Below are 25719 nucleotides of genomic sequence, written 5' to 3'. Positions count from 1 at the left end.
CTCTAGGTTTAAAAAAAAAAAAAAGTGAAAGGACATTCTCACCAAATTTGTTCATCTAATTCTTTTTGATTTGGAAATGGCAGCTATAGCTACTGTCTCCCTTCTAAATATTGCTGCTGATCTGAAAGCATTGCATACCATCCAGACCAATCGGAAACCCTTCCAATCACTTGTAGCTTGGCAAAAAATAAGCCTACTACTAGAGTAAGCCCTTGTCCTTTCTCTTTTTGTAGTTGAGCCGGGCTACTGTACATGACCCTCAGACTGGGAAACTGACCACAGCACATTACAGAGTCTCTAAGAGGTAAGGGGAATGTGTTCCAAAAGCATATGTAACAACTAGGAAATCTGTGGATAACCTGTTAAATCTTCAAGTTGCAAAGCTGAGAGAGGGAAAGATGATACATACATTTTCTTGTGCTCATTCCTATTTAGGAGAGATGAGAGCTTAAAAATTTGCAGCAATATGTGCCAGCTAATGGGCTGATTAAACAGTATGTTTAAAGCATTACTTTTAGTTCAAAGGAAAGCTGCTGCTGCTTTTGACTGCATGATCTTGAATAACACAACTAGCTAAAAAACTGTTAAAATAATGTGAGTTCCCACATAAACTAAAATTTAGAAAGGACTGCACTTGCTTTCTGCCATTATACCCATGTATATTACAGATTGAACCTCAGTAGTTTGGCACCTTTGGGAGATGACTGGTGCCAAGCCACAGGCAGGAGGTCAGTATCATCTAGCAGTATTATCAACACTTCCACTGATTACTGGGCTCTTAGAAGACATTTAGGGGTAAATTGGAGCTGAATAATAGCACAGAATACTGAGACAATACTTGGTGGTTATAAACAAATGTTATGGGACCACGGGAAACTTGGCTGTATCCATGATAAGTGGTCTGCTAATTAAAAGCATGCTAGACCATAGATGTTGCCAGATCAGAGACTGCTGGACTGGAGAGGCTCACTCTGTAATACACTTGAAGGTTGCTATAATTAATAGCAACAACAGCATGAGTTAAACTTGGATTTTTTTTAACTGAATCTTTTGTTTGTTGGTTAACATGACATTAAATGATTATGCTTTTACTTTTGTAGTTGACTTTAATATAAAATCTATAATTCATTAGAAAATATTAGAATCCCTCCCTACTCAGTCATTAATTTTTAGAGCATTATGCCAGCGATGAACAGAACCCTTTAGAAAGTATGCATTCTTAAATAGCAGATTGCTGGAAATTCTGTTCCAAAAGGGTTGGTGGTAGACTTGTTGAGGAAATCTCCTTCTCTTAGGGCTTCCTCAGTTGATGTGGAATCAAGATAAATCCTTGCTACTGAAAACCAGAATGTGCATTATTTACGTAATAGATGGCTGCTTCCCCGCTTCAGACATTGCAAGAATTCTTTCCTAGTCGTTACACTGCTAAATTAGAGTATTCCTCTGAGGAGACTACTGTTCACTCAGCAGTACGTGGCAGACTGCATAAATGGAGGCATTGCCAAGCCTTGCTGTATGCAGTTAAAGAAGATATTCAGCCATTCTGGCACAGCTTTCAAGGAGGCTACTGGTTTGAGGCAGCCAGTTACAAATCATAGCATATGAAAGTAGTGTTTCCTCTTCAGGAATATCAGCCTCTGCTTTTCTTACTCACTGTTTCTTTAAAGGAAGAATATTTAGACCATCTTTAGTATGTAAAAATGTTAGTAACGTGATATTGGTTTTGTCATGAGATATATAAAATGACTAGGTTATAATCAGACTTTTAAGAAGTTACTAGAGATTTTAGAAAGGGGAGTAAATGTAATTGCCATTATCTTTTCATTTATTTTATAATAGCCAAACATCCATTTCTAATTTTTTAAGTTTTCCAATTAAGAAAGTGTTAAACATGCACAAGGATTTTATACACTTCATAAAATACTTTATGAGCAATACAGTGTACATATTTCTAATTCAGGTGTATGGATCATGCTCTGTTAATGGATTTCCAGGAAGAGCTTCTGAAGGAAAGAGGCTGAATGCTATATGCTGATAATGACAGTAATGATAGAGATGTCTAGTTATCCTTCAGGGAATCACCAGGAACTTTCATTCTTTGAAGTGGTACAAATAAAACTTCAAGTCCTATATTATTAGTTCCCTGTGATTACCTCTTAAAAGCAAAATGGAAAAATGCTTGCAGCTTTGCCAGTAAAAGGAATTTCAAAAGAGAACTATTTTCTGCCAGGGAGAAAAGCACCTCTGAATATGGATGAACAAGTTTTTTCAGATGTAAAGTTACCTGTCTGTAACATTCACTTGAAGCATGTTACTTCAAATGAGTTATTTTTTCCTTCAAGTTCTACTGACCAAAACAAATTTCACTCAAGGGCAGAGCCTTGCATGTATTTCACGTGAACTGAGCTGATTCTTAAACTCCACACTTTAATAGTTCATCTAGTTGAGCACAATTCTTTCACTGTTAACTGATCCTGTCATACAGATCATATCCCTGAAGGGCAGATTGACAAATCCTGCTGTTAGAGGAAATTCTTCGCATGCATGATAAAAGCTCAGGGAGCTTGTGAAGGCCGTGGTTCTCAAACTGTGGGTTGGAACTCCAAGGTATGTCATGACCCCCATTTTAATGGGGCCAGCATAGACGTGCTGGGAGCTGAGGCTAAAGCCCAAGCTCTACTCTACTCCACCCCCTTGGTCTTGGAGTAAATTTGTTAATCAGAAGGTCATGGTCAGTAGACTGCTGTACTTGAGGCTTAGGCTATGTCTACACTGTGCTGGTTTTGTGCAAGAAATATGCAAATGAGGCTGTGGAATATTGCTGAGCCTCATTTGCATAATTAATGAGCGGCCGCTTTTTGCGCAAGAGCTGTTCTTCCATATTTTTTTTCAGAAAGAACAGCTCTTACGCAAGAGGTGGTTTTTGCGCAAGAAGGAACCATGTAGATGGCTCCTTTTTGGGCAAAAGCCTCTTGCGCAAAAAGTGGTGGTTCATTAATTATGCAAATGAGGCTTGGTGATATTCCATGCCTAGCCTCATTTGCATATTTCTTGCGCAAAACCAGTGCAGTATAGACGTAGCCTTAAAGAACTAACAGGTTAGTTGCTGCTGAAGAATTAATCCAGAGCTAGGAATATGCAAATCCTGAGCTTCCTTAGCTCTCAACAGCATAGTGATGTTTATGGCCAAAATCTCTTGGTTCTAAGTTTGAAACCTCCATAATTCAAAGGCAACAAAGTCGTATGGGTCTGACCTTTTTGAGGAAGCAGGAGAATACTTAAATCTGCTGGAGAATATTTGATTTGTCAACTATTTGCTAAATACTGAATATTCTACAAGCTGTTTTGGTAAGAATATCCAAACAAGAAAAGAGATTAAAATGCTGTTATATATATTCTGATTTTTGTTTCCGAAATGTCCTTTGCTCTGGCTACCAATGGAGGAGCACTTCCTTTTCTATACTCCAGAAGCCCTTCTTAAAAATACATGTTTATATTGAGAGACCACAAAAAAACTATTCTTGTTTTTATGTAAGGGAGGACATCTCTAGTAAAGCCATTATAGTATTGCTCACTGCATAAACATCTGTACTGTGTGTTTGTGTTCTTTGATTCATTCAGGATTGACCTTGGTTGTAATAGACTAGGTGCAATTTATACTACAGGTTGAACCTCTGTAATCTGGGACTCCCTGTTTCGGCATCATCAGTCGTCCAGCAGGACCACTGGTGGTCCAAGACCAGTGTCCCGATGGGAGGGCTGGCAGCTGTGCTCCCCACTACAGGGCTGACCAGCATACCTCAACTGGGTAGCCAGGCACAACCCAGCAGAGTCGCCTCACCAGGCCATGAACCTGGTGCACAGGGAGTTGGGCTAGCCAACATAGCAGGGAAGGAGGTGGGAGACCAGCAGGGCAGCAAGGCTGGAGGCAAGGCGGAGCTGAGCATGAGGCTGGTGGCTGGTCCAGAGCGGAGGGGAGCCAGATATGGCTTCCTCTGGTCTGGCAAAATTCCTCATCCAGGACCAGTCAGGTGTCGAGGGTGCTAAACCAGGGAGGTCCAGCCTGTATTATGCTTGCAATATGGAGATGGTCCCTTTACTGCAGTTCTCTAGTGCCTTTTCTTCTCTCTTCACAGGAACACATGAATACATGGGAAATTAAAGTAGCTATCCAAACAGAGCTTTGATTGAGATTGGTTGACAACCCAGTCTTTTATACCCCACCCCCTTCTCTCTCTTTTTAAAGCTCTCATTCTCTAGAATTTCCCATTCTATTTTTAAAATTTTATGTCTAGTTCTAATCATTGCACAGAAAACATTGGAAAATATGAAAACAAATAGTTTTTGTCAAATAGTGTTGGAAACTAACTTACTCCAGTTTAAATATGGTTCCTTTAATAATTTCTGGGCCTACTATAGAAACAAAGGGGCCTTATTCAAGATGCTGATATTACCAGTGTTATAACTGTCCTCTCACTTAAAAGAAGCTTTACAAATGTGGGACTTGGCAGTGCTTTCTGTTACATTATTAGCCTAATTGTCTACAGATAGCTCTAAGTCTTTATGCACATTTTAGAAATTATAAGACTGAACGTTCCACTTGCTTGTGGTATTTTACTAGCAGATCTTTTCCTTGTTTTAAAATTTAGTGCCTGGTTGTCTGGATATGAAAGCCCTGTGGTATCTCGTATTAACATGAGGATACAAGACCTAACAGGACTGGATGTTTCCACAGCAGAGGAACTACAGGTGTGTAAATGACGATTTCAGTAACTATCATACCCAACTTGGTTTAAATGAAATGGACTTTTCAATGCACTGTACAGTAGACAGCCCCATAATCTTCAGACAGCTGCTTTGGGGTATACATGTAGAGGCTAATTCTTTGGTGTAAACTCAGCTGCTTCAAATGTTACCAAAAGGCAGGCCTAATCAATGTGGGAAGGACATCAGTGCCTTGATAATTAAGTTGAGTAATTGAATCAAATTTACCTTTTGGTGTAATGGGTAACCTGTTTGCAGTGGAGACCTGCTTAGTCCATAGCTAAGTTAGATTTGTAGATCCTGGAGGTGAGTAAAGAACAGTTGAAAATTCTGCTCTTTAAAAATGAGTGACTTTTTGGTTAGAAAAATTTTATTGCCACCAATAAAAGCAGGTTTTCTGAGGGTAGTTCAAATTTTCATAGATTGCTGTCTAGAGCAGTGGTTCTCAAAATGTGTTCCGCAGACCTAGTGGTCTGGGGCTGCCTCCCAGGTGATCCACGGCAGGAGCTCATCCCCCATTCTCTTCCCCCCTCGCATCAGTGAGCCTGTGCTGCTGGAGCCTCATGGCTGGCATGCAGCCATGGGACTGCAATACCAGCTCAGGTGGGGAGGTGAAGTAAGCAAACTCACATCCCTGTCCCCTGCATGGACCAAGAAGCTACATGTGGAGGAGCACCAGCCCGCCCCCCCATGGAGAAGTCCGGCATGCTGCTGGGTATCTGCCTCACCTGGGCTTTGCCAAACTCGCAGTTGCCATGGTAATAGCAGTGCATCCCTCAGTTGCTCCTGCGGGGCAGGTTGGGCTGGGCTGGGCAGGGCAAGGCCAGGTGGGATGGACTCTTGTGGTGCACGAGTGGTCAGTGCCCTCCTCCTACACCCTCCCTCCTGGCCAGACACCCTACCCCTAGTCTGCTCCTGCACTTTCCCTCCTGGCCAGACTTTGTACCCTCCCCCCGGCCAGACATCTATCCCCAGTCCACTCCTTCACCCTCCCTCCTGGCCTGACATCCTACCTTCACCTTGCTCCTGCATCCACCATTGCTCCTTGTACCCGCCCTCCTGGCCACACACTGCACCCTCCCTTGTTCCCGCTCCCTCCCCGAGGCTAGACACCCTACTCGCAACCCCTCTCCCTTCTGCACCCCATCTCCCTCCCACTCACTGGCAGCCCTGTCCTGCTCACTGACCCCCTCCTTTTTGTCCCCAACCCAGAGTCTAATGGGGTCCATAAAATCGACTAACTCTAGAACCCCAGAAAAGTAAATCTGGCCTACGGGAAGCCTTGAACCTCAGTCCTCCCTGTCCCTTCCCCTTGTCTGTGGGGCTGAAGTGAGGTGTCTCAGTTGGGGGCCACATCAGTGAGGGTTGAGGGGTTTTGGAGGTTTTTGGGTTTTTTTGCTTCTCTTACATTGTCTCCCAACTTTTCTGTGTCAATGGCCCCCAACACAAAAAGGATTCCCCGCTCCTGCCATAAATAATGAAAACATTGAAACCTTTTGTGTTAGACATAAATTAATTTTACTTCATTTAAAATGAAGTTTGTTTTAACTGTCTCATGTTAGTTTTGAAATTAAACTATATCTGCAGCACTAGCAAAATGGCTTTGGCATAATTATATAATAGTGCGTTTTCATTAGCAGCTGGTGGTCTGCAGAAAGGTTTAGGTGCTTGGACCAAAAAGTTTGAGAACCACAGCTCAAAACTCAAGTCGATTGCTTCTTGTCCTAAGTTGCAGCAAGGACAGTTTTGAGTTTGACATTAGGAAAAACTTCGCAATTGACAGCGATTAAGCATTGTCATAAATTGCATAGGGAAGTTGTGCAATCTGTCATTTGAGATAAAGAGCAGGCTAGATGAACACCTGTCAGTCATGGTCTAGATCTGGATGGACAAGATGCAGCCAGCAGGCCAGATTCATCCCAGGGCCTCCTCACTGGGACCCTTACCACTGAGCAGCTCAGCTGCTTTAAAAGACTGGTTGCTGTCTGCTCTGGACACCAGGGAGGGAGGCAAGGCTTTGCATGCCCCTGCTCCCATTGGCCAGTTTACGACCAATGGGAACTGAGAAGTTTTTGCTGGGGGCAGAGTCAATGTTCAAAGCCTCCTTTTTCTATCCGCTCCAACTCCCTCCCCCAGCAGAACCACATGGAGCAGCCAGCTGTTTTGATTGTAGCAGTAAGTGCCTGTGGCACCCTCCTCCCCCCCTCTAACTTCTTGCCCCAGGCCACCATCCCTGTCCTGCTCCACATCACCACCCAAACCCTCTGTAATCCTTCTCCCCACTTCCTTCAGGTCACAACTCTCTTCCAGACCCTGCATCCCATCCTACACCCTCCCTCGGGCCATAATCTTCTCCTTTATCTCATTCCCTTGCCCTAGGTTCCCACCCAAAACCCTGTGCACCCCTTTTGTCTCCTCCCAGGTGACAACTCCCAGAACCTGCACCCCTTCTTAGACTCCACCTCTCTGCATCCATGTCCCAGATTAACCCCCTCCTTCCCCGAAATATCATCTCCAACCCCACACCATCTCCAGCACCACAGTCCCCTATCCCTAGCTCCCTTCTGCACCCAGCCTCTGGCATAGACACCACACACCCTCCATAGATGTGCAGCCCTTGATCACTTACTAAAATCTTGGCATCACCCCTGTTAAATTATTGCTCACCCCTGGTCTGAATAATACTTAGCCTTTTCTTAAGTGCAGGGGACTGGACTAGAATACCTCTTAAGGTGCCTTCCAGCCCTGTACTTCTATGAATAAGAGGTAAAAGGTTTGACTAATGGTGGTGAAAACAGGCATGCCACACTAAACAAAGGTCACATGAGGGTAAGACATCCAGCTCAGAACAGAGGATGCTGTGGAGTAGTGGTTGTAGGATAATTTGTTTAGAGAAATGTAAGAATGCTAGTATCAAAAAAGGTAACTGCATCTTTAATATTCTGCAATGAAGAAATATTAAAAGGAGTGATGGCTCCAGCTGTTGGTCAGCAAAAGTAACAGCAATGGAATGAAATATTAGAGCGCTCACCGCCAAAAAAAATTGTGCTACAGGAATTATGAAATCTTAACTCCCAAAGTCTTGGATTCACTTCTGCTGCTGAGCTAATCTAGCACTTTATGAAGAAATAATTGCCTGATTTTTTTTTTTTTCCAAAAGATGCAAGTATCTTAACTCACAGGAGTCTTCTCAGTGGATGTTGTTTCTTTCTTTCTATCCATCCATCTCTCCCGCCTTCCTTGTGTATACATACCATGAATATGTGAGTGTGGTGTGAGAAGACTGCAGGAAAAATAATTCGTAACAGAAATGAAGACGTTGGCTGGCTTCTAGGACAGCACTTCTTGAATGTGGCTGCATGAGGTCCCCAGGGCTTTTTCCTGTGACTCTTCTCTTTCATCCCTTCCTTATCCCTTCCATTGGCCCTCTACTTCAAGTTAGGGATGTTAAAGACTAGTCAACTATCCGATAAGCAATGCTTATCAGATAGTCGACTAGTTGATTTCTCTCCCCCCCCCCCCCCCGCTGCTTCTAATAGAGGGGGAGAGTGGGGTTACTTCAAAGTGGCAGTGCTGCACACCTAAGCCAGGGATCAGCTGTGCGGCACTGCCCCTTTGAACGCCGCTTCAGCTTTTAACGATAGGAGGGACTCTTGTACATTTCAAAGGAAGACTGCAAAGTGCCTATCAACTAGTCGAAGAGTCGATGGAAATCCCATCGACTACTGAACTAGTCAGTTAACAGTTACTTAACATCCTTACTTCAAGTGTATGTGGGCTCTGGCTCCTGACCACAGGCTTATCTTTAATCACTTACCTCCCCTGGCAGTGGGATTGTGGTTCAGGGGCTGGTATCCAGTTTGGGCCCTGGGATCCAACCCTGGCCATGCAGTTGCAGGTATTGGCCCAGGATTCACTCACACCCTCTCATCCATTTGCTCTAGCAGTTCCTGCGTCCTTACCCACCTCCCATTCAGGGCTTAATTTGTCCCTAGGCTTGCTGGGGCTGAGTAAATCTGCTGTGAAAGATGTCTGTTACTGTCACTTGTCACAGCAGACTATGTAACTAGGTAGAGGGCTGTGAAAAATATTAACATACAAGTATAGCTTTTCACAGCAGCAGTCTTACAGGGTGGGGTACACCACAAACCTGGAAAAAGGCAAGATTATTCAAAGCACCTTTTTGTGTTTCTATTCTGGTTAGGTTCAGGACCTAATTTTTATTATTGAGTCTTAAAAAAAAAAATCCCTACATAAATACATTGCAATGATTTGGACATGTATGTGTGCTTTTTTAGTTTAAAGTTATTTACCTGTTTTAGGAAAAATTGCTGGAGGCCACCAAAAATCTTGCGAGCACTCCAAATTCTAGAACTGGGGTTCTATTAAGAAATAATCAGTAGATAGTGGTAGAAATGTTCCCAAGAATCAAAGCTCGGAGCTAAACTCCTGGTTATATTCTCATGAGTAATCTGATTTGAAATGAGTAGAACTCCTCACAAGAATACATTTAATAGTATTTAACTCTGTATTGTTTGATGGTATGCTCTATAGGGGAGGGACTTATTTTATAATAAACTTGCATCTTCAAAAAATTGCAAAATGTATAGACTGGAGTCAAATACTCATTTTCGCTCCTCCAGGTAATATACAGCTTTATTAGATATTTGTACTTTTCCTTTCACTGTAGGTAGCCAACTACGGCGTAGGAGGCCAGTACGAGCCTCATTTTGATTTTGGAAGGGTAAGTTCCTCTACTTTCACGCCTTCACATCTTTGTACTTCACATGCATTGTGTTTCTCTCTTTCAGGTGGCAAATTATGGAGTGGGAGGACAATATGAACCCCACTTTGACTTTGCACGGGCAAGTAAAGAGGTGGAAGGGTGAAAGTGACCAACTGAAGCCTAAGCTTGTTGACTGCACAATATATTTTCTTTGTGTTAAATTTCATGGCCGATCAATTCTTCTAATCCATATTAATGGACAAAGCCCTCTAAACCACCATCTGAACAGGCATTATAAAGCAGTATGATCTCCTTTCACAGTGTAAAAATCTCTTGAGAGAGGGAACTAATTCTTTATCAGACTGAAGGTATTAATTTTAGAAATGGGAGATGGAAAGGTGTGACTGGCTTAGGGAACTGTAATAATGAAAAGATTTCATCTTTTGTTGTTGGTACAAGACCAACCAAAGTTTGCAGTGATTCAAAGTCACTATCTGTTTTGGTGGTGTCTGTAGTGGCCTGAATCAGAGTTCCCATTCTCCCAGATAACCACAGTTGGCACCCTCATAGGTAGGATCCTACCAAAATTCATGGCTATGAAAAACACATGGACCATAAAATCTGGTCCTTTGTGTGCTTATATCCTGTGTTATACAGATTTCATAGGGGAATACCAGCATTTCTCAAATTGTGAGGGTTTGTCCCAAAAGGGAGATGCAGGGGAAGTGGGTGTTTGCAAGATTACTTTATGGGAGTTGTTGTATTGTCACTTTTCTGCTATCATTAGAGTTGGGCACCATAGAGTGGCAGCTGTTGGCCAAGTGCCCAACTCTGAAGGCATACTATGCCGTACTTACGTTCTGCAGTGCTGCTGGTGACAGTTCTGGCATCAAAGAATACACTGCTGTCCAGCAACTCAGGTCTGAAGACAGTGCTGAAGATAAGGGTAGCAGCCACCAGAAGCCTTTCCCTCAAATAACTTTGCAGCCACCCCACAACTCTTTTGGGTCAGAATCACTACAAATACAACACCCTGAAATTTCAGATATAAATAGCTAAACGCATGAAAAATTACATTTTTAAAAAATCCTATGACCCTGAAATTGACCAAGATGGAGCATGAATATGATGGGACTCACCCGTAGATGCTCTTCAGGGAAATGGAATGGGTCCAGAGCCTTAATTCATTCTCTCTTTCTTAAAAAAAAAAAAAAAAAAAAAAAGTCCTTGCAGATTAGGATTGATATATGGACAGTGTGGTGAAGTGTGCATTGCCGCGGTTGATGCTATACCTTCAACGTGGAGAGAAGATTTCATTTCTCAGAGCTAAGAGTTCAGTACCTTTGACCAGCACTACATTTCATGAGTGCTGCTCAGTCCTCTACTTTTTCTGCTTTTTATTAAATTTGAGTAAAAATGAATTTCCCAAAGTAAAATTGAGATGGCAAAAAGAGTAGAGAGAACATAACAGCCCAAACTCTGCTTTCGCTTGTTTATTTGATAACTTATTAGCATTTCCTCATCTCTCCCTACCCCAACTGAATTTCACATGACTGGAAATAATGCCATTTCAAGGTGGTGGTTTAATGGGCATTTTTGTGTGTGATTAACACATTTAGATTAACATTGTCCTGTGAACCCAAACCAGCAAATATGAAAAGTCATTTAAGGGCATTGAGAATCATTAACAGTTTGATTTCAAATGCATGAATTAATATTCTAAAGAATGAACTTCGGTGCACAAATACGATTTTATTGGTGGGGAAGGAGGACTTTGGAGACTTTGCATAGATGTCTGTGCAACAGCATTTAGTCTTAACCAGTAGGAAGTAGCTTCCTGGTTCACCGATGTGGATGATTTCTCATGATTATTTCTCATGATTAAAGGGATACAAAGACTAGTTTTTATAACTCGGTCCATTTACGGCAGCTCTTTGGTATAGCAGTGCAATCATGGTGTATGCAATGTGGGAATCAGATTTTTTTTTTTTAAGTTTTCTAGCTAACTCAGCAATAAATAAGTAGTGTGATCATGGATTCTTGTCTGGCTGAACTTCAGCAATTGATAAACTTAAACAATAATTAGTCTAGTAGCACTTTAAGGACTGACACAACATGTAGATGGTATCATGATCTTTAAAGTGGTCTGTGCCCGCTATTTGTTGTTTTTAAAGTCTATCCTGTACAGTCTAACTTGGCTACCCCCTGAAGCTTTTAAACAGTTCAGTTGGAATCTGTTCAAATGGGGGTAATCTTAAGGCCCCGCTGCAAGCCTAGCTCTTGCTGAGTCTAGTCTTGCTACTCTGTAATAAAAGAACAGTGGCTCCAAAGGGAGTCCTCTCCAAGACTCCTTGCATAGGGGGAGTATTGCTGTTCCATGGGTGTTTGAGAGTGCACACCTTTCCTCTATGCACACATAGGCTTAGATATTCATATAATACATCTCTGAATTAGGGATGTTAGTGTGTAGTCATTTACATGATTAACCGATAAGCTTGTATCAGAGGAGTGTGGGGGTTGGGAGCTGGTGGAGCTGCCTCACTGGCAGCAGTGTGGGGGGAATGGTGGGAGCAGGTCCTTGGAGTGAGCCATCTTAAGCCAGCTCCCATGGAACTGCCTCCCCCCTGCTGTACTGCTTTTGCTCTCCACCCCTGTGTCAATGTGTAACCACTAAAAATCAAGCAGTTACACATTTGCATAAATACAAGTTATTTAACATTGCTACTAAAAATACATATTTTATGCTTTAAAGTGTGGTCATATTTTATCAGCAGCTTCAATTGGAGCCAGACATCTTGCTTCTGAGAAGTTGTAGTTGCAATGCTGAGAATTGGATAATTCAGGAGCTACGCTGTATAAAATGTAGAAGTCTAGAAAGCCAAATAGCATTGGCAGTAGTATCAAAGAGAAAGGGTAAAGACAATAACTAGTAGGTGCTGTCCCTACTAGGGATGCTAGATAGCAATTAACTGAATAGTCATGTAACCACACACAATATTATTGGTTACATGACTATTCAATAGTCCCCAGGAAGGCTAAAACAGAGCTGTTTGAAGGAAGCTGCACTGACATCCCATGGAACAACCCTTCTCAGTAGGAGGTCCAAGCTCCCTGCAGACAGAAGCTATGCTGGCATCCCACAGAGCAGTGCAGAGACTGCTCTGTGGCAGCTTTCGCTTCCCTTCCCCTGCTCCCCCACTCCCCCAGCTGCTTCTGAGAGGGGGGGATGTCGGGTCACTCCAGATCTGGTGTTCTTGTTCACTCTTGCTGCCTCTGATACAAAGGAAATGCATGTAATCCAGGGATGACCAACCTGTGGCTTTTCTGAAGATAATATGCAGCTCCTTGCTCAGGTACTCACTTGGTGGCTGCAGCTACAGGTGCCAACTTTCCAGTGCTCAACTTCTGGCTCCATCACCACCTCCTCCAAGTGTATTGTACCCTCGCTCCTTCCCTTCCCCACAGAGCTTCCTGAGTGCCATGAAAAAGCTGATTGCAGTGGGCAGGAGGCTCAGGGAAGGAAGAGGGACCACCGATTGGTGGGGCTGCTGGTGGGCAAAAGATACAGGAGAGAAGGCACCTGCTGGGGACTGCTGACAAACTATTGTAGCTCTTTGGCAATGTACATGGGTAAACCGTGGCTCCGTCTCTGGTTCAGGTTGGCCTCACCTGATGTAATCGATAATTAACTGCTAAGCCTAGGCTAATTGGTTAACCATGTACTTGACTACAAGTTGACATCCCTAGTCCCACCGAAGGGTAATTTGTGCACTAGTGCAAAGAATGACGGGGGGAAAAAAATCACAAATATATAAAAAAGTCAAAATTAAAGGTAAGGCTGCAGCATGTACTAAAGTCAGCCAATAGGCTCTATGCCCAAGAACAGCCCTGGGCAAAATATGGTCCGTGGATGCAGCGGAGAGCCCCAGGCAGGCTCCTTTGCTTGCCTTGCAGCCCTGCACACTGCTCAGAAAAGCGGCTGTGGGGCCAGTTTTCTTTCAAAACTGTGATCCAGGAGAGTGTGGGGGAGGGCTTCAGGCCCTATCACGATCCCAGCACAATCCCATTGGTTGGTTTCCAGCCAGAAACTAGCCATTGGGGAGCTGTCTGTTTGAGTAACAGGCAGCACATGAAGCACCATGCCTTCCTCCCCTCTGGCTCAGTTATTCAAACAAGCATATGTCTGTGCAGCTGCCAGGCAGGCAGGCATGCTGTCTGAGAAACATTTTAAGTTCTGCAAGCATTTAGCTCTGTAGGCGGATTGGGCTGCTGGCTGGTAAGTCTCCTGGCCCAATCCTGCCTCTGATACCCCATCTCCGCCCTTCACCAGCCCTCTGCTCCCAGACCTGGCACCCAAATCCCCAGTCCCAGATAACAATCCCTTCCTACCCCATGTCACAACACAAACTCCTGAACCCCAGTTCCCTGCCCTAGATGTCAACTGCCTTCTTCATCCAAATTCCCAGATCCCATTCTCCCTTCTGCACCCAACCTCCGCCCCAGATACCACACCTCCTTCACTGATATTATGGAGGAATGTGGCCCTCGACCACTTTGCAAAATCTTGGAGTAGCCCCCAATCAAAAATTATTGCCCACTCCTATCTAAGAAATTCTAGCCCTCCGCTTGCTTCTCACCGAATTGAGGCAATGACGTGTAGATTTGTCTGGTCTAATTGTAACTGACAGGCACATGAATTTTCATAAATATTTAATCCCTAGATTATAAAGGGATTTTGTTACCACAAACGGGCATTTTTTGATGTCATGGGGGCTGCAACTTTTTTTCAGTAGCAATTGCAAAGGGAAAATTATAACAGAAATGAACCAGTACATACATTTTCCTCACCCTCTGTCCTGATGAATTTTTGGGGTGTTTTTTTGTTTTTGTTTTTTCCTGCATGAGTTTGTTTGCTGGCACATCAGCTATTTATCCGCTGGTGTATAAATTACATGATCAAAATAATGAGCATTTTATTTAATAAGTGTTTTGCTTTCTTTTACAGAAAGATGAGCCAGATGCTTTTAAAGAATTGGGAACAGGCAACAGAATTGCTACTTGGTTGTTCTATGTAAGTGAGACCTTTTTAAGCATGTCTTACAAACCATTCCTGCGAAAATGTTAGGTTTTTTTCCTGCATATTTGGCCATGCACTTCAGTGATTTCATTAAACACCTGATTCACGTAAAGTCCTCTAATGGCTCAGTGGCAAATAAGGATACCTTCTGAAATTAGGCCAACTTAAATGTGTAGTCTCAAAGTTCTTCAGGTGCTTGAGATCCCTTTTTAAATCAAAGGTAGCTAGCAGGTATGAAGTATCTTGAGGATACCTATGGTTGTGAGCAGTGTGCCTTCTGAGACTTTTCCATCCTTGGGCAGGTTGAAATTTATTATGTGCAACACCAGTATTGAGGAAGCATGTAGATGTGCACCCACCAGTACAAATGAAAACTCTAGATACAAATACGTATTTTAAGTAGTCCATAGGTGTGGAAGAAAATACATTCAAACAAGGGATAATTTAAAAGGAGCAGTACTTATGATTATTTAATATGAAATCAAATAAAAAGAAAATTAACACTACCCATGGCTGAGGAAATGGATTGTGCGCACACAAGCTCATGATACTATTTATATTTTTGTTAACCTGAGGTGCCACAGTACCATAGTCTGTAACAAAAAACAACAAACACTACTATTCCTGAGACTTTAGAAACGACAGACAGATACATGTTTCGAAGATCCTACAAATAAGGTTTCATCCTACAAAACAGCTACCATCACACCTAGTACTTGCTGCTTCTGACTCTCAAGAGCCAGAACTCTACCAAATAGCAAAGGTTTGGCTTTAATGCAATTCTGTTTACGATGTATTAATTAGTAACACAATTTAAAAAAATCATTAAGATCAGTGTTTTAAATATCTGCAACACTCAAATTCTGCTAATGGTTTAAGGCAAAGAAAAAGATTCTTTTAACATGGGGGGTGGGGAGGAGGAGACACTCCAAGAATTTGGTAAGTGGTTGACAGGAACTGCATTAGTGGCATCAAATTAGCACCACAGGATCTGTATGATAAATAGCTCAGATCTGTGCACCACCAGCTGACTGAGTACATGAAGGAAGATCTCAAACTAGAGGATCCATTGGTACTGATGGTCCCAAAAGCCAAATCATTCTCCTCACTCCATGCGGTAGTCACTCCATTCTTGCCAGATCAACTGATGGCCACAGAGTTTTTGCAGAAGGTGGCGATTGAAGCTCCAGCTCTGTCAATGAGGTCTGTAACATCATATAAACTCCTTGACATCTTACAACCCTCAGGGTCTTCTCCATGTGGACCTACCAATTAGCAAGGCCATTTTGGGACCTGCTGCAGAACTTCTCTTTACCTAAAAAGCCTAAGATGGCAACACCCCAGGGCAGCTCTAACAAATGAAGCCTCCAAATGCCTTGGCCTTCTGGAAAGAATTTTCAACCAACCAGCCTCCAATCAGAATTTACTAACTGGCAGGTCCTGCTTCCACAGGAGGATAGGACTCCATTCCAAGATCTCCTAGATGAAAGCAAACTGGTACCTAAGACCTCATTCCAAGTTGCACTGGGTGTGGATGATCCCATGTTCTGAGCTGTTGCTGAAGTCAGAGTTATGATATGAATAGTTCCTTCATTTTTCAGGATTACCCCAGGCATGTCCAGAATATCCTAGAGAATTTCCCCTTTCAATGCAACTCTTCAGCAAGAAAGTTGATGAGCCATTGCACTTGTGTAAGGATGTTAGGACAATTCTTCTCTCCCTGGGCATTTATACCCCAACTCTGATGGGAAACCAACACTAACAGGATTATAAACCCAGATGAGCCTTTCAGCCATTTTACCACCCACATCCTTATAAACCATCATGCTGTGCTAGATCAGACAAAGATGGGGATATATTGGTTCCTCATGACCTGTCGCTGCTCTTTCCCACTCCACAACCCAGAGGTTTCTTTTATGGGGCACTCCGTTCCTGCAAACAGCTCACTTTTGGTGGTTGCCTTGGCTGGCCCACAACTTCATGATTCCCCTGATGTCATGAGAATGAAGTCTCCTCTCATCAGATGGGCTTTGGTATGCTATCTGCAAAGAACAGAACCTATTCGGAAGTCACTAAGGTTATTTGTTCTAATAATGCTTTTCCTTGCAATAATTCTATCTGCTCAGATGCCTCTCTCAGCTGGCACATATTCCTCCTCCAGCTGGGTGAAAGCCCATTCCACTACATCACAAGCAATCTCATCAGCTTCTCTTAGAGATGTACCTCTACACATTTGTAGAGCATCTATCCGGAGCACCATTCATATCTTTGCAAAACATTGTCTTAGTCTAGGCCGCTGCTGCAAATGCAGCTGTTGGGACAACAGTTTTACAGGCATCTATTTCAACTACATCTTCATATCCTCCCTCTGTTTTGATTACAGCTCATCAGTTATCTGCATGTGGAAGGGCCAGTATTCAAAGAAAAATGGGACATTCCTTATCTGTAACTGGAGCCTGTTCGAGATGTGGAATTCCTATTTGTAGTCTACTGCTTGCCCTCCTGCCAATCTTGAGTCACAAGTCACAGGAAGAGAAAATGGAAATGTGATTCATTTGCACTGCCCTCTATAGCCTCAGTTTGGGCCAGAAGGAAACTAAGAGTATGGGGACAGGACATTACTTGCTAAGAAATTTCAAGTCTAGGTGAAAAGAGCACATGCATATCCATGTATGGAATACACATAGGGACCACATGTCAAAGAACTTCTAGCTACAGAGAAGTGAACGCAGTTTTTCTAGCTGCCTAGGTATTTTTACCTGATTTATCATCAAGGCATTTGATGAGAGCCTTACAGATTCTGGAACAAGAATGTCGACAGCTTCAGTTTAGTATTTTTGCCTTGTTTAATGCTACAAGGCCATATTAATGTGATTTACAGCTAGTCACAGAAATTGTGACCCTTATGTATAGTCAAAGGAAGTTTTTCATACATCAATACAAATAGAGGGTGGGTTTTTTTTGAAAGCCCTAGGTTAAGGCTGCTTTCTTTCCTTTTCAGATGAGTGATGTATCAGCAGGGGGAGCTACTGTATTTCCTGAAGTAGGAGCTAGTGTTTGGCCTAAAAAGGTAAGATGAGGAGTTTTAATGCATGTTAGATTCTCCTCTTCCATTTTCCCTCCATTAAATCCAGCTATGAGGAACTGTATATTTAGATATTTAAAATGAAAATTTCAAAATGAATTGATTTGAAGAGTACTGGAACATCAATCCTGCAAACACTTAAGCTATACCACTTATTTCAATGGAGCTATCTATGCAAGTAAAGTTACATGAATTTGAAGTCTCAAATCTAGCTGTGCTTGTGTAGTGTTTCAGTTTGTGCTGTTTTGCAAAATTGACTCCACATGTAGTCTGTTGAAAGCAGTAGGTCCAAAACATAACTAACTGTGATTGGGTCACTCTGGTTTGGAGGGGAAAGAGACTGGTCAAGCAGTGCACAGAGTATAACTTCTTTTTTGAAAACAATCGAACACTAGATTGATTTTTGGCATGATAAGTATAGACGTGGTCTCAGCCTTAACAGTATTTCTTGGTTTTCTGAAGCTTTGCTGAACTTGGATGTTTTGGAAAGATCCCACACTTAAGTAAACGGTCATGGGATAAGAGAATGTTTCTGATCTTTTAAGCAGTTATCAATCTATGAGAGGACAAAGGGTAATAATAAATAGTTGGTCAGTTTTCCAAATGGAGAGTGATAACTAGTGTCTTGCAGGGTCATACTGGCACTAGGGATGCAAACGAGTAGTCAAGTATACGGTTAACTGATAAGCCTAGTCTTATTGGTTAATTTTGAATACTTGCCTTCATCTCCCCCCATATCAGAAACAGCAAAGGGGGGGAGGGGTGCAGGAGTCCGCTTAAAAGCCAGCTTCTCTTCCCTCCCCCACCCCCCTCATCCCTGGCTGCTCGGCATCTGCTCTGTGGTGCTCTCTATCAGGGGCAGCAGGAAGCTGGTCTCCATGGGGAGGTAGTTTTTAAACTGGCTCCCCTTATGGACCAGATCCTGCCTGGTACCCCATGCTGAGGCTTCTTGATACAGAGGCATGGCAAGGGGCTCCCCAGGAGTGGGGCAAGAGCATACTGGCTGCTGGCTCTGCCCGCAGGGACTATAGAATAGTCAAGTAATCACTAAAAATTCATTGGGTTATTCGACTACTCTATTACCTCCCCCTATCTAACATCCTTAGCTGGGACCAATTCTATTCAACATATTCATAAATGATCTTGAGAATGAGGTAAACAGTGAGGTGGCAAAATTTGCTCATGAAGGTCACTGAAGTCCAAAGCTCATGAACTTCAAAAGAATCTTTTAAAATTTGGTGACTGGGCAACAAAATGGCAGGTTAATGTTAATGTTAGTGCAAAGTAATACATATTGGAAAACTATAATCCTGACTACACGTTCAAAATGATGGGGACTAAATTAGCTATTACCACTTGAGATCTTAGTCATTGTGGATAGGTCTCTGAAAACATCCACTCAATATGCAGCAGCAGCAAAGTAAACAATGTTAGGAATCATTTAAAAAAAGGATACTGAATAAGTCCGAGAATATCTCTTTGCTTCCATATAAATCTATGGTATGCCCTCATCTTGAATAAAGCATGCAAATGTGGTCATTTCATCTAAAAAATATCTTCTTATTGGAAAAGGTTCAGAAAAGGGCAACAAAAATGAGGGGTTTGGAACAGCTGCCATATAAAGAGAGATTGATTAAGGCTGGGACTTTGCAGTTTAGAAAAGAGGAGACTAAGGGGGAATATGAAACAGGTCTATTAAAATCATGACTGGTGTGGAGAAAGTAAATAAAGGGAAATTATTTACTTGTTCCCATAACACAAGAACTAGGGGTCACCAAATGAAAATTCATAGGTGGTAGGTTTAAAACCAAAGGAAGCATTTCTCCACACAATGCACAGTCAGCCCATGGAACTCTTGTCAGAAGCTGGAAATGAGTGACAGGGAAGGAATCTGTGACGGGGTATTAGAAGCCCGCATGACTCGGGGCCGGACCCGGAACAGGGTGGCAGAAGGGCGATCCATCTTGTCCCCGCACCAGGAGAAAAGCCGGTGACAGACTGAGCCAGGGAGCAGTGGCCTGTCCACTGGTCGCGCATGCGCCTTGGGTGCCGGAGGAGAAGACCCTGGCGCATGTTCAGGAGAGCGCGGCCCTGTGAGTGACTGCGGGGGCGGGGAAGACGGGGGAGGCAAGATGCTGGCGCCTGTGCAGAAGGGGGAGGGGGGACATTCAAAAAGAAGGAAGGATGGTGCAAGAGGGGGAAGGAGGAAGATGGAGAGGAGGGAAGCTGGAAGTCAGTTAGAGGCATTGCTGGAGGGAAGACCGGACGAACGGAGGTGAGGAAGTAGCCCAGAGCGGGTGGCTGGAGCCCTGCTTGCAGGCTGATGAGTTACAGCGGTTAGCCCCATCAGCCAGGTGGAGGGTGGACAGACAGGACACTCCCACCTTAGGGACCTGGGCTAGGGCCTGGAGAGAGGGTGGGCCCAGGACCCCCCTCACACCCTACTTGGGGTAACAAGTTAAAGCAGAGTTGTGACACTTAATCAAGGAATTGCTGTCGGGCATTCTGTGTAGAAGAGAAAGGAAAGGGGGCAGACCCTCAAAAAAGGGAAGGGGGTTTAATTGTGCCCCTTCACAGAATTATTTAAGGATTCCCTGTTCTGTTCATTCCCTCTAGGGCACCTGGCATTGACCTATGTCAGAAGACAGGTTACTGGGCTATATGGACCTTTGGTCTGACCCAGCATGGCTGATCTTATGAAAGGCACTAGTTGTCACTGGGAAACATGAATGGTGTGTTTGGGGGGGTTTTGCCATTTAATTTCCTAGTTTATGGGATTTTGTTTTCTGTTAAAGACAACTTCCGATAATCCGGCACCTTTGGGACCCAGGGGTGCCGGATTATTGGATATGCCGTAGTACCGGAAGTGGGACTGAGATGGGTCGGGGGGAGGGGGCAGTTTGGCGGGGAACTGCGCAGTGTGGGCAGCACTCCAGCTGCTCTGCCCCCGGCTTCCCCAAGTCCGCCGCTGGTCAGTTTCAGGTGCTGCTGGGTTGGTCCCGCAGCGCCGCCCCTCACCTGAATGGCTCTGTGGGATCAGTCTGGCAACACTCCAGCCGTTCTGCCCCAGGCTTCCCCAACTCCGCCACTGCTGAAACTGACCAGCGTGGGACTTGGGGAAGCCGGGGGCAGAGCAGCTCCAATTGTCCGGCTGGCCAGAGCACTTCCGGGTTCCAGTTGGTGCCAGACTATCGGGAGTGCCGGACCACTGGATGCCGAACAACTGCAGTCCTACTGTAGTAGAAATGATAGTCATTGTGGCAACTGACCACAGAATGCAGGACAAGTGCCATACTCCCTCCCCAGTCAGCTCAGTATCACAAGTTTTCCTGCTTTTTCAGTTCAGTCACTTTCTTAACTAGTAGATTAAACTATCATCAAAAACTGGTGCGGCACTGCAGCAAACTTTGGTTCCAGGTGCTTAGCGTTAGTTAAGTGCTTTGAGTTTCTTTAGAATTGTGCAGAAAACATATTTTAACATCTTTTGTATTAATTTAAATGAATGTTAAGTTTACATTTCAACAGGTTGTCCATTTAACTTTTTAAATCAAATTCAGTTTTTTGAAATCACTGATTAGCCCTGACAGAAGTAAACTTTGTATTACAGAGTAAAATATTATGTTTGTATTGAAATGTGCAGGGAACAGCTGTATTCTGGTACAATCTTTTTCCAAGTGGAGAAGGAGATTACAGCACACGGCATGCAGCCTGCCCAGTACTAGTTGGAAATAAGTGGGGTAAGTATCTATACTCTGATTTTAATATTTGTGTTACTTCATTGCTTGTGGTAGGATACAGCAGAGCCACAGTTGTAGTACCTAGCTACTTCATTCCAAGACTTTCCCACTTTAGATTTAGTATGTTAAATTTCAGGATATTGCTTTAACATATTTGCGGGTGGGGGAGGAGAGGAGCTTTTCTTGATGTGCTGATATATGCTTAATTTAAATAGAAATTCTTACTATTACGATTTGTGTCTCATAGTGTCCAATAAATGGATCCACGAACGTGGTCAGGAATTCCGAAGACCGTGCACTTTATCAGAGTTGGAATGATGCAAACTCCTTCCCAGTCCTATACTCGTCTGTGTAAAATGTGTCTCCCTGATTATCTTTCAACAATTTTTTAGAATTGACTAACACACACTCCACTAGATTCAGTCTCCCGCCACATCCAGTATGTCATCTGAAGAAATACCTACATTGTTTTAGTTCACTCTACAATATCCCTTTTAAAGTTTTATATAGAGAATATATTGAGGGTTGTGGTTTTAGTTTTTCAAGATAGAAGGACAAAATCAGAGTCGGGGTGATTTGATCTATAGTATCCTTTACTCTGTAGAATCTCTGATCAGCATGGAAAGTCAGTATATGACTTTAGTCCTCATAAGCTTGAGTTTGCCAGTGTTAAAACAACATGAACAATCTAATTTCAAACAGACTCCTTTGGAGGGTTGCATTAAGCCAATCTTTAGGCCTGTGGCTCCAAACTATCAACTCTGTAGCGTGCCTGACCACTAGAATTGAACTGTGGGCATAGTTTGTTTCTCTCTGCGTGACAGGTTACCTTTGTGCCTCATAGCCTGTTTTTCCACTGCTACAAAATCTAGGGTTGACAGACTTGTAAATTCTCTCATATACCTTTACAGTGAATTTGACTTGTAACCCCGAGAATGTGAGTGAGAGCCAGTAGACATATAAATGCAGGTATTTTGGCTGTGCTGTCTGACACCTGTGTACATTAGAACAGCCAGATGGAATTCATGACCTGCTTTCCAGGTCTAGTTTTAATGACTTAGTGTATCAGTTTAAAAAAATGCTGCTTTCTTTTAGTAATAAACTTTTTACATGCATTTCTTGTACAGTGGGAGGGGGACAATACCATTGTGGACTAATCAAAACATTGTGCCTTAGGAGACTGGAATTTCAAATTGGTTATGAGGTAATGTGCAAGCCTCAAAGACTTATTTGTGAAAAGCCAAATTTTCTAATGCTGAAGTCTTTTGCGACAAAGGCAATCTATTTATAATCTTAATTCTTTTTATTTTGATATGTTTTGATATGTTGTAGACATTGAATGCATGCTGTAACTGTCAGGCCTTTAACTCTGGACTGAATTCACACAGGATGTAAATGAATGTAAAAATGAGCTACATCACAACCTAGACCATAGGTTCCCAAACTGGGGGGCGGACCTCCCCTGGGGGGGGGGGGGCATGAAGAAATTCCAGGGGGGAGGGGGCATGAGGCAACCCAGTCACCACATAACCCCCTCCCCTTCCCCAAGAGAGATCCCAGTTCAAGTAAAAAAAACTCAGAAAATACCATGTGAAGAATACTCAGGCTTGCTGGGGGTGCAGGGAGGAAGGAGTGTCCCAGGCACACTTTAAAATGGCTGCCTTAAAAGGACGATGCCTGCTCTGCCCTTAAAAGGGCAATTCTTTTTGGTCAGCAACCCCCCCCCCCCCCCCCCCCACATCCTAGAAATTAAAGGGGCAGCGACTGTTTTTTCGGCCCTGATCGGTGTGGATGTGGGATTTTTTCCTGCTCAAGTTTCGCTGCTATTTGGGAGAGGGCGGGGGGTAGAGGAAGCATGAGAATTTCTCAAATCAAAAAGGGGGCGTGATGCCAAAAAGTTTGGGAACCACTGACCTAGACTGACTGAAGGTAGCCTGCTAATCTTGGATTATGAAATATTGAAAATTTACTAGTGTAGTGGCAAACCCTGAATACTGAGGCAAACCCCATTTCAGATAATTGGATTTTCTACCTGAGTGAAAGCCTGAAGAGACATTCCTACTGTTAACCTATTACAAATACTTTGAGAATGGGGATGCAATTTAACAAGGTACTAAAGATTACTTTGGATAATTCACATCTCCACAAGGATTATTATAAAAAGTTAAATCAAGTAATGTATTGCTTAAATAAAATCTAGCAAAAAAATAAGCCCCAACATAATTCTCTGAATTTTGACCCTTTAACAAATGTTTTCATTTCTCCCCCTCCCCCATGCTCTATTTCAGTCCTCCTGTAAATTATGATGTAAATCCCCTCATCTAAGTTTGTCACTCAGCTTTTTTCTTTCTCTCAACTTTTTGCTCTCCATTCCTTTTATGCACTCTAGTTTGATAACTGTGGCTGCAGTAAGTCCTGCAATATTCAGGAAAGTAATAGAGTGGACATGGAAAAGTTTCATTTGAACAAGAGGAGAAAAGTAACTTAAATGTTGGTACTCTAAGAGCTTGACAAACAGTTGTCAGGCACAAAGGCCAGAACACCTCCATTTCAAATACCCAGGCTATATAATCAGTTTCTCTATTTAGATACACCCCAATTAGGTGTGGCAGCTAGTAGTTAATTTGTATTTTCTTCTTAACCAAAAAGGCTCTCAATTTTTAAAATTGTTTTTAAAAAATAGAACTTAAAAGAAAAGAGGGAGAGCCCAAACAATGCTGTATCCATTGCTTAAACTGGAAGAAAGCCAGACTTTGCTCCAACCCACCCTTACTTTGAGTCAGCAGTAGTGAGAAGATGGGGGGGGGGGGGTATTGCTTACCAACCTGTAACTCTCAACTCTGCTCAAGCAAAGGTAAATATATTCCCTCCCTCAGAAGATGGCTAGAGATTTGAGGAGGGTAACAATGGTTTGCTGCTATCTAGACATCAGTTGAGAAGTTCAGAGTCTTTCTGCCCACACATCAATAAGAATTTCTCATGTTCAGACTTTTAAAGAAAAGTTTCTAAGTAGCACTGTCTGAGGATTGAGTGCTTAAATTGCATGATGCTTAAGATCTATCAAATTATTTTTAAATGTGTCATCCATTTTCAGTAAGTGAAATTGTTTTTCCTACTAGTGTAAATGTTCCATTGGATAAAGTTCCATAAATGTGTTAAATCATTTAAAAACTAAAGCCTTCCAAGCCTGGTTAGTAGGAAAAGAAACTTGCTTTGTTGATGAAGACCTATGTTTGATCTCTCCTGCTTACAGATTTAATACTGTGTAAATGACCTAGTACAGCTGCTTGCGCCTTATTAATTAGCTTTTTAAAAAGCTTTTGCATCAAGAGTTTGGCTCCTGTGTGAATGCAGTGTAGTATTAAATATGAATGACAACTATCTGGCTCACAGTGACTGACATTTGAGGAATTGCCTTACTATTCAATTTTGTAAAGTTTTTTAATGTAAAGAACAGGCTTAAAATAAAAGTCACTGCCATTTACAGTGAAAATTCTCCACATCAAAACTTTTCTTGTGGTTTGTTGCTGTCCATTTGTCAGAAATATGGTTTCTAGAAACTCAATGGCCCTATTCTGTAATTTCAGTGTGTATATGCTTGTATCCTATGTTTCTAAATGAGACTGAAAGGACCAAGGAAGAACAATGAAAACTGTCAATGAACAGTAGTACCCAGAAGAGCTTCAAGGCTTCTTTTCATCTAAATACACAACCCTTTCGTTAAAGTAAAAACAGTTGTAAAAGTTGCTTGTGCCTAGAATTACAGGAGGAGATTGAAATAGACTGTTTAATGGCTCTTTTATAAAATATATGCCCTACATATCTTTCTGGGGTTTGTTTCATTTTGTAGTAGTGATATTTTTAGCGACTTGACTTTTAGGCAGCTGTCCAAAAATTCGGTTTTCAGGGCTTTTTGAAATAGTACTGTTTCTTAGTGTGTTAAGCACAGTAGGGATCTTTAGTATGCATGAGGCAAGTTTGCATAAACCCTTAATGTGCAGCACATTAAGTGTGCTTTAGAAATCACATCCTGTAGTCAGATCAGTGTTTCACAACCAGCGGTACAAGTACCCTTAGGGCTACTCGAAGTGTGGGGGGTATGTCAACACAACTGAAATTTCAAGAAAACTGAATTTTTGTTTGAAGTTCTACAGTGCTTTATTATTTTTGTACTTTTTACACCTTAAATTTCATCACCTGCCCAGCTACAATGAAGTTGTTTAAACAAATGTGTTGCAAGGGTAGAAAAAAAAAAATCTATCTGAAAACTGTAGGCACTGGGACTACATTTTTTTTTGAAAAAGAGGTACTTTACCAAAAAAACACTGGT

The 25719-nt window shown here is 42.6% G+C and overlaps 1 protein-coding gene across 5 annotated transcripts in view; it reads left to right on the top strand.

Annotated features, from left to right (window-relative positions):
- The window catches only part of P4HA1 (prolyl 4-hydroxylase subunit alpha 1), a 53236-nt gene extending 28347 nt beyond the window's left edge, over window positions 1–24889 (top strand). For 2 of the 5 annotated variants that reach the window (XM_075935012.2, XM_075935010.2), the window contains 6 exons: window positions 4650–4749; window positions 9455–9508; window positions 14496–14561; window positions 17569–17637; window positions 21293–21389; window positions 21637–24889. In XM_075935012.2, the coding sequence (XP_075791127.1) occupies window positions 4650–4749; window positions 9455–9508; window positions 14496–14561; window positions 17569–17637; window positions 21293–21389; window positions 21637–21707 (457 nt within the window). In that variant the 3' untranslated portion in view covers window positions 21708–24889. Of the gene's footprint in view, window positions 1–233; window positions 305–4649; window positions 4750–9454; window positions 9509–9575; window positions 9630–14495; window positions 14562–17568; window positions 17638–21292; window positions 21390–21636 lie in introns of all 5 variants that reach the window. The other 3 variants (XM_075935014.2, XM_075935011.2, XM_075935013.2) reach the window with 3 other exon arrangements.
- Window positions 24890–25719: the final 830 nt, after the last annotated feature.

The sequence above is a fragment of the Pelodiscus sinensis genome, chromosome 8 (assembly GCF_052426305.1).
Source record: "Pelodiscus sinensis isolate ZL-2025 chromosome 8, ASM5242630v1, whole genome shotgun sequence".
NCBI lineage: Eukaryota > Metazoa > Chordata > Testudines > Trionychidae > Pelodiscus > Pelodiscus sinensis.
Note: the sequence above shows the minus strand (reverse complement) of the source record. Positions and strands in the feature narration are given on the sequence as shown.